Source organism: Neocloeon triangulifer, unplaced genomic scaffold, assembly GCF_031216515.1.
Source record: "Neocloeon triangulifer isolate White Clay Creek 2 clone unplaced genomic scaffold, ASM3121651v1 ptg000012l, whole genome shotgun sequence".
NCBI lineage: Eukaryota > Metazoa > Arthropoda > Insecta > Ephemeroptera > Baetidae > Neocloeon > Neocloeon triangulifer.
In genome coordinates, this window is record NW_026775554.1 from 16894154 (window position 1) to 16903375 (window position 9222).

Below are 9222 nucleotides of genomic sequence, written 5' to 3' on the forward strand. Positions count from 1 at the left end.
AAAAATAAGAGTACCTATTGCATCTGTAATCAAAAAGACTTATTGAAAGTTAATTATAAAGTATTTTATTGACACGATATTGATTTGTCAGAAACAATGCAGTTTAATCAGCACATTCACACAATACCCTATTATTGGTTCCTGATTGCAAATAAACTCATGCAAACAGGAGCAATCAGGAGTGAGCGCACACACATGATTGCGCCAAAAATCAACAAGCGTGACGCGATGAAGTGAGTGTGCGATGATGAGAGGCACCCCGAAAGCTCAATAAGTACCTTTTCAACTAAATTGTTGCTGTATTTGCGTTTTGCGAGGTTAATTACGATTAGCTGATTGAACGCTCTGATATTTGATTAATGTTCGGCAGCACCACACTTGAAAACTAATTTCAAGCTTGTGTAAAATTGATGCTCCTTTATTGGCAAAGTTGCGAACTATTTTCCGGCCAGGAGAGTAAATTTAATCGTGCAAAAGCAATCCAGGGTTTAATCGTGCACTTCTTGCGTGTGTCGAGAACAAGTTTGCTTCACTAATTGCAGCTAAATGATGACGGCAAAATGGAATTCGTTTGCAAATGGATGCTGGCAAAACTCGAGCTGAGAGTCGCGCAAATAAATTGTGTCGCGCAAGTCGAGTCAGATTGCGCCGTTCTAATTACTTTTGCAATCTCGTCGAGATTGTATAAGCAAAGTCATTTCACCTTCTGCAAGCCTGTGGGAAACCCGGTTTTAAAATTGTTGAAATTTACGCCTGATTGGCTCAATGAGAATTGGCAGTGTCGATATTAATTTGGTCTGCTTGTCTGATCTGTCAGGCAGATAATCCTCATTCAAAATTATTATTTGAATCGTACTAGTAGATGCTATCAATTTGCACTGTTTTTTTTTCTTGGAGCTTTTTATTGTGAAGAGAGTTTCTTTGATTCTTTTTTTTTTTAGAGTTAAAAAATTTTTTAAAATTTGAGGATTTTTGGCTTCAAGTATATCTAGTATAATGAATAATGATCCCCATAGTGAAAAAGCTTCTAAATTTAATTTCAAAGACATTTTAATTTGAAATTTTGGCAATAATTTGTAAAGTTATTGAATAATTCAAGTATTTTAAATAAAGGTGAAAGTAACCATAGACCGAGCGGAAAGAAGGATAATTTATACTGATTAACCTATAGATGTCCGTTTGAGTTTATAAAATAAATAAAAAAAATTTAAAAAATAATCAAAATTCTTATTTTTTTAATACTTTTAAAATAGTGCATGTGTAAAACATACAAAAAATATTAATTGTAAATTTAAAAAATATCAACAAATAACTTTGCTTTAATAATGTAATAAGTTTTAAATAAATAAAAATTAACAATTTTTTAAATATATTTGCAAAAAAATTTAATTGCCTATTTAAATTTTTTAGTGTGTAATTAATGTTTGTAAATTCGAACATGATTGACGCCATTGACGGCTCGATTCTAGCGTGAGCATAATTGCATTTCACGCTCGGCGGGAGGAAAAAATTACAAGAGCGACCGACCAGTCCGTGCATTCATTTTGCATATTTTTAATTAAACGGCGGGCGCGCCCGTCTGCAATTTCCCCAGCGACATAAACAGCGGGCCTGCAGCTCACATGTGAATTGCAACATAAAAAACGAAAACGCCGTTGGTTCTCTCAATAAAATTTGGCGCGAGCGAGATAAAGAGCGAGAGAGAAGCGGAAAATAAACCAACAGCAACTACTTGTTATATTTATTTGGGCCGGCCGCTTTTCGCTGGCCGGAAACCAGAAAGTTAATAACATTCAGGACATTATTATCAGTCGTAAAAAGATAATAAGACGTTTCATTGCAGGCACGCACGAAATAAACGCGTCCATGGTTTGAGAGGTGCACTAGACGCCGTAAAAGAGCACAATGGGAATAAACGAAGTGAATTTTGAGTAATGGAGCTCGCGGGCTTTACGCGAGACGCGTTTTCCACTTTTACGGCACCATTATCGTCGAGAACAGTCCAATTTACATTCGTAATTCGGTTGGGATCCAAACAGTCTCTTTGCCAGACGCAAACTTTCGCACACATTCCAACCCCAGCATGTGTGTTTTCCTGCCGGCATTTGTCTTTGTTTTATTCTGCGGTGAATGGGTGAATATTTTTACGCCGCACAAAGCCAGACGTATAATTTGAGTAGCACGGTCGATGCTTTATTTTACGTACCTACGAATTTTGTTTCCATTTTATTACCCACGTTCGGCGTATGTTGATAAATATTGGTGTGGTTTTTTCCTCATTTCTTTTCAGAGCAATAGGAAAATGTAAAAAGGTTTGCAAGTTGGATTCAAAAGTAATTAATTTTGGCAGGCAAATTATTTTTCCGTTTGTTTGCTTTGAAAATAAAAATACTGATCAAAAAGTATGTAAAGAAAAATTGTAAAACATCAAATATCCAATTATAAAAATTGTAATGGCCACCAATATGATTATAATCGCACTTTCCATACAAAAAGTAAAGGTAAGTAATGTGGATTGAAAATTGGATTTTTTTACATAAAAAATTATTTTTAGTATGGATTTTGATAAATAAACAAAATATTTGACATTACATAATTGTGATGTGACTGGAGATAAATTTGACATATATTTATTGTAACTTACGACTTATTTAAACCATTATTATATTGGTTTAATTTGACTTTTCAAAGCGACAATTTTCATAGATTTTTAATTTCAAACTTTTCACTAATGTGTGCAGCTGCTAATAATTGAGAATTTATGAATGTAACTTTTTAGAAAGAAATAAAAATATATATATGCATTTATTTTTATTATGTGGGCTTGTCGATTAAGTAAGTTTTAGACTTTTTTTTAGCTCCAAACAGTAAAAATAGCCACTGGTTTGTTCTTCGTTTTAACTTTTTTAGGATACTTTAATATGTTCTCGCATGTTCTGCTTAACGAAAATTATCTCACAACTCGCAGCTCCTAATTATAATGAACAGAAATTTTCTCGCAGCAAATTCTGAGGCAAACCGCGCCCCGTTCTTACGTTACCTAATCCGCTCCGGCCCATAAAAACGAGGAACAAACGCGAGCTGCATGTGACACCGGAGATAATTTGGCGAACTTGTTAGCACCTCGCTTGCTCGCTACACTGCCATGTAGCAAAATTGCAAACACACTCGCTCTTCTTGCGTGTGTGCTTGAACGCAGTTCTGTTCGGAGGAAATGTGTTTTGTTAGTTGCGCAATAAAAGCGCACAGAGACTAGAAGCAGAAGAAGCAAACACGTACAGCAAACGCGCGTGAAAGCGTACAGAGGCAAAAATGCTGCCGTCACTTCCATGAAACTTTTTACGGTGAGCAACGCGCGTCTTTAGCAGCAGATGCAATTTATCGACTGGTAAAGAGTTTTTCTTGTAAAAAGCTAAATAAATACACATAATATTAGATGACGGAGGAAAATGTGGGTTATAAATAATACATACACAGAGACTAACATTTAAGATCTGTTTTTTTTTTGTCATGAAAAAAAGCAATTCATATACTCGCCGCAGGCTGCAGGCTATTACATTTTTCATGTTAGTTCTTCCAGTTCTTCTTACTTTTCTATGATGCGGTGGCGCTATTTACCGTTTTATCTGGTGATATCGAATTGAACTTTTGTTTTGAATAAACTATATTTTGTATTTCGTCTAGCTGTGATTCATTTTACATAATTGTTATAATTTGGTCTAGTGACATTGAGCACAAATGAGCACTTATTCAAACGACAAAATTTTTTCTTATAAAGTTAAGTGGAATATTTTAAAACTTTTCCCTCTAAATAAAACAAATATTTTCAAAAAAGAGGCGGTCAAAAGTTTACCAAATTTTTTTAAGAATTCAGAATATATGCCGAACAAATTAAATTTGAAACTTCACAATCAATTTCCTCACCTTAACAAAAGGAATGAAATATTTTTCTAGGGAAAAGTCCTTTGGTATTTAATAAACTAGATAAATCTAAATAAATTTATTTGCGTTCAAGCTCAGGAAATTTTCTAGCTTCTGGCTCATGGGCAAAGTAATAAACCAAGGAGCGATGCATTAATCACCGCTGCTTATATTTTATACATTCATGGCGGCCTAGCTTTCTGCATCTAAATTCTAAATTTCGCAGACTGCATTTAATTAAAGCGGTATATTATATGCATATAGTTGGGGCTGCATGCATTTGAAAATGTCCCTTTGCTCTGCTTCTTCATGCCCACCGCTTTTCTCTTAACAGCAGAGAAAAAAATTTACATGCACTCGCCAGCAGAGACATTCGGCCTTTCAGCTCTAGCTCTCGCGCGCGCGAGTGGAGGGATAAATTACTTTAATTAAAAGTCCGAGAGCTTGTTTGTTGCGGAAGAGGTCCTGAGCTGTTGGAATTAAAATTTAAAAGAGAGAGCGAAAGAGGCGCCGAGCGCTCTTGGCGAAGAAGGCGAAAAAAAAGTGCTGGAAACTAAATGAATGTTCCAGCACCGTTAGTATTTAGCTTAAGTGGCACATTAATCAGAGCACGAGCCGCGGGGTGCTTTTTAAAAGGCGATCGGTGAGCCAAATAAAATCCAACTGGATGCTTTTAATTCATCAAGCACCCTCTTTGCCAATATTGCCGTCATGTTTTGTGTAGCTGTTGAATTCAATGGAATTTGACAAAAAAATCTTCTTTGCGGTACAAAAATATAATAAAAATTATGATGACTACAATGTTTCACAATTGTTAATACAAAAATTAAACCTGCCTTTTTTATTTTAAAACTCCAAGCTTTCAGTAGAAAAATTTATATTTCATTCTGCTGGCAATTTCAGTTGTCTTGCTCTGTGAACAGAATCCTCTCACAAAAGCCAAACAATCGGCCAGGCAGACAGTGCCCAACATGCAAATTGTCAACACGTAGCGATAATTGTCATCCTCTGAGCTATGCCGTAATTGCCTATTCATAATGTTTGCGGCAATCCCCGTAGGATATCCAAATTAGCGCATCTGCCAGAGTGGCTTGATTTACAAGTTGCGAGAGAGTGAGTCGCCCGCCTATTCAAACACTAATAGGTACATCCATCCATCCATCGTCGGTGGTCTCTATCCAAAGGGGGCGAGTATAATGCAATGCCACTCTGGTGTGTCTAATGCTCATAACTTCCGATTGCGGCGTCGATCTCTGGCGCGTCCCACCTTGCTTTGGCCCCGGCCGGCCCCCCCGAGTCAATTCCCATTATACTTGCTGATGTGAAATTAATGTCTAACACTACCCGTATGTACGTCTTGCTGCATAATGTTGCAGAGAATGCACTTGCCAAGTCAGCGTCAAACACGTCACGCCCATCATCATGACTTGCTTAGGGCACAATTCTACTGCATGCATGGCATCTAAACAAAATTTCTGCGGTCAAATAATTTGGTTTTAATGATCAATTTCCTATTTTAAATAAGTTTGAAATGTTGAAGCAATTATATTTTTATATATTATATTTTATTGAAAAAATTTTTCATTAGTTATGACTAATCGTTTAGGGCTACAGACAAAATGTGAAGCAGTAAGAGTTGATTTCTTTCAATCAAACACAAATTTTAGTTTTCAAAAAGTGAAAAGAATAAAGTGTGCATTCATTATATTCTAAATTTTTATTATGCATAGTTAATTTATAAAAAAGATTTCTTTTCATTATGGTTACTTATTTATATGTAAACTAATTCTATTTAAAACACGTTGACCCAACAGATTCATAACATTATCTTCCATTCAGATAGTCATTGATATGAATGAAGGTTGGTTTAAAAATGTAAATAATAATAAAATTTGCCCGTATGCCTATTTTAAATTAAAATATATGAGGAAAAAGAAACAATCCTCTGTGACGGGAAAAAATAATATATTATATAATATAAAATTAAAAAATTTCACATTATATAATAAAAAAATCTGAATTTTAAACTAAAAAATAAACCCTTTAACAGTTTCATAAACATTTAAAAATAGCAAAAAATGCTATATTACGTTGTAATTTTATTTATTTCTCCCTGTAATTAAAAAATAATGCATTAAAATAATGAAAGATTGATGAGGCAATATAGAGATAAAATAAATGACACAAACATTATAACTTAAATGTCCTCTAAAGAGCACAGTCCAATAAAACACGCGTCTTAATTAAAAAAAAATTTAGTACATAACAATTTTTTTTTACAAATGATTAATGATATCAGATTGAGTTCGAGATTTAGCACAACGTTGGGGATTTTTTAATTGGCAGGGAGGAAGAACGGTGAGCTCACTCGCGAATTCAAAACAAGTAGGGCGTTCAGGGGATGTAGAGCCGCTTTTCGCAGAGCAAACATTTGCCGAAGGAAGGAAAACTCAGTCAGACCGAGAGAGAGAAAATGTCTCACCGTTTTCGAGGTCGTCAGCAGCGCCGACGCTGGGCCTGGCCACGGCGGCCACGGCCAGGCCATAAATGAGCAGCAAGTGCCTTAATCGAGAGGTCATCGTGGGGAGAAGAGCAGGGCAGAAGCGTCTCACATGCTCCACTCGCTGGCTCGCACTGCCCGCCAAGACAACAACATTTCGCTCTATTTGATGCGCATGTCTATCATCTTTTTGCTCTAATCCGATTTCGGCCGGCACATCATTCGCATTGGCTCTCTCTCGCTGGGTCATTTTGCGCGCGGCTCTCTCGCCAACTCTTCGATTCGCTTCGTGCAATTTAATCACGAGACTTCCCTTCCCCGATTAAATTATTACTTTCGATCGCTCCGGCAGCAGTAAAGCAAACTGAGCTGGAGAAAGTTTGCTTTTGGTGCGGCTGCGAGAGTTATTCTAGAGTTTCCTGTTTTCCTGACAAAGTTTATCAAAAGAGCAACCTAGGTTTTGAGTTTTCAAAGGTACTTGAACGTCAGGTACCTTTTTTATAAACTAATGGCGGAGTTTTTTTACTCAAGTTAAAATAAAAATAAAGATTTCACAGAACATTGGGTTACAAATGAAAATAATATTAGTTATAGTTGATAAAATAAGTTAAGGTATATTATTTACTTATTGTTAACGTTATAATTTTTTCTTTGATTCTTACGATATTTGCTAAACGCAATTAAAAGAAACTTCAATTTTAATCTTGCTTTTTTCCCAAGTCAGCCAATTTTTTTCTTGCCATTAAAACAATTCTAATTTGGATGGTTTAAGAAATATCTAGATGCAATTGAATGTATATAATCTTGATATATACAATTATAAATTGGACATTGGACATTAAAATTTGAATCAATCTTTGTACTGAGAGAATCACTAAATTATTCTATTAAATTATGTTCTGGAGAAGAGAGGGAAATTCTATAATTGCATTTGTGTAAATACTTTTTTTATTTATTAATAAGGTAGTTCTAACCATTAATTTTGCACAATTCTAGAAACTTCGCATGTATACATTTAGTGGTTTTCGTCCTGTCCTTTCCCTTTGAAAACGCGGCGAGGAAAATTAGTGCCAGGCTCCAAAGGCCGACGACAAAAGAGAAACTGGTGGTGGACGTCAAACGCGCCGTTGGCTCCATGGTCAGTTTGTCGCCGATGTGGTCGAACAATAAGCGGTGTAATTACATAAATATAGACGAGGGAGGGTGTTTGAACAACCGTTTAGGCGCTGAACCAACACACGCAGCCCGTTCGCCGGCTAATTGTGAGTAAAGTACTCGCTCTGCATGCAGCCGTAAATTCTGCCTCGTTCGGCGGCTGAACCCATGTTTGTGTGCAATTAAAGCGTTATTTTGCGGAAATCTCTATTTCAGTCTGCAAATCCGCAGCGGATCACAGCGCAAAAAGCCGGCCTTTGACCACAAACGAAATATATTTACTGTCAGTGTATTTTAAACTAAAATTAATATCCAAAAACTAACGATTCGTGTATTTTCGGATTGAAAGTAAATCGCTTATTTTGATGTGAAAAAATCTGAAAAATATAAAACTTAAAAAAAAAAATAAAAAATGAAAAATCAATACTCCAAAATATGTACGTTATGTATTAGGAATTGTGGATTTCAAAAAGATCTGAATCGTCTGATATGCATTTCTTTTTTTCAGTGTTTTATAGTAAAAATAATCAATAATAAAAATTATTTATCCTCACTTTCCTTTAATTATCAACTTTTGACTTCTGGTGCGGCACCAAAATTATTAGGTTGCATAAAATTCCTAATCTAAAATTTCAGCCATTCACAAAAATTTGAATCTCCACTCGTTGCCGTACCAACCCGTATTTTACAAAAAAAAAATCTCATTTTCCCCGAGGCACCACAGTGTTTGCCCGAAACCGCATAGATAGCAGAACGACTGCAAGCGTATGTGTGTGCAAACTTGGACCGCAAGTTGAACAAAGAGCAGAATAAAGAGAAAGCAAAATGTGCAGAGAGAGTTGGGCTCTGTTTAGTTTCGGGCGAGAAGAGCAGTGAGGGTGTATATAATTTTGGAAATTGTCTCGCCGGGGTGTCCTGCGCGCTTATAAATGGAATCCCCCGGGGAGACACAAAACAACCACACTCTCTTATTTTTTACCTGCGCGCCCTCGCTCATCTGCAATCTGCTCCGAGGGCAGTTTGTAAGCGAGACTCTGCGTGTAGTTTTAAATTTGTTCGCAAGTAACGGCCTTCCGTTGTAACCTCTGCTATTTCCCGACGCACTTTATACAAAGTCTCTTCTGACCTACCGGCTCTCTCTCGCGCACATTTTTTGCATAACCAACGCCTGAATTATTTATTTATTTATTATTTATTTAGGAGAGAGAGATGGTGGACACCGACAAAACACAAAACGAACGGCCTAAGGTGCAGCTCAGTATACATATATGTGCGTTCAACGTTTATTGTTTGCGCATGAATATGCATGATCTCCTGGAAAATATACATGGCGTGCATGTGCCGAAATTCTTGCACAATGCGCGTGATGGTGAAATTCTGTGCAAAACTTTCGTAGACTGAGCGTGGAATTCGCGCTTAGCCCATGTGAAATTTCATTTGGTGAATTATGCACACTTTTGATGTGGTGGTTTCCCGGCCGTGGCATTGACGTTGTCAGGCTGTTGTTATACATGGAGTGGGTAAAAGGACAGAAGAGCTCATCATTATATAAAATTGAAATAAAAATAATAATTTAACACATGAAAATATGATCTAAAGAGAAAAGATCATTTTAGAAATTATTAATTACAAACATATTTTAATCT

At 36.2% G+C, this 9222-nt stretch overlaps 1 protein-coding gene across 1 annotated transcript in view; it reads right to left on the minus strand.

Moving 5' to 3' along the window:
- The window catches only part of LOC132197149 (locomotion-related protein Hikaru genki-like), a 32381-nt gene extending 25813 nt beyond the window's left edge, over positions 1 to 6568 (minus strand). Inside the window, exon 1 of the mRNA XM_059620241.1 lies at positions 6404 to 6568. Within this exon, the coding sequence (XP_059476224.1) occupies positions 6404 to 6500 (97 nt within the window). The 5' untranslated portion in view covers positions 6501 to 6568. The remainder of the gene's footprint in view (positions 1 to 6403) is intronic.
- Positions 6569 to 9222: the final 2654 nt, after the last annotated feature.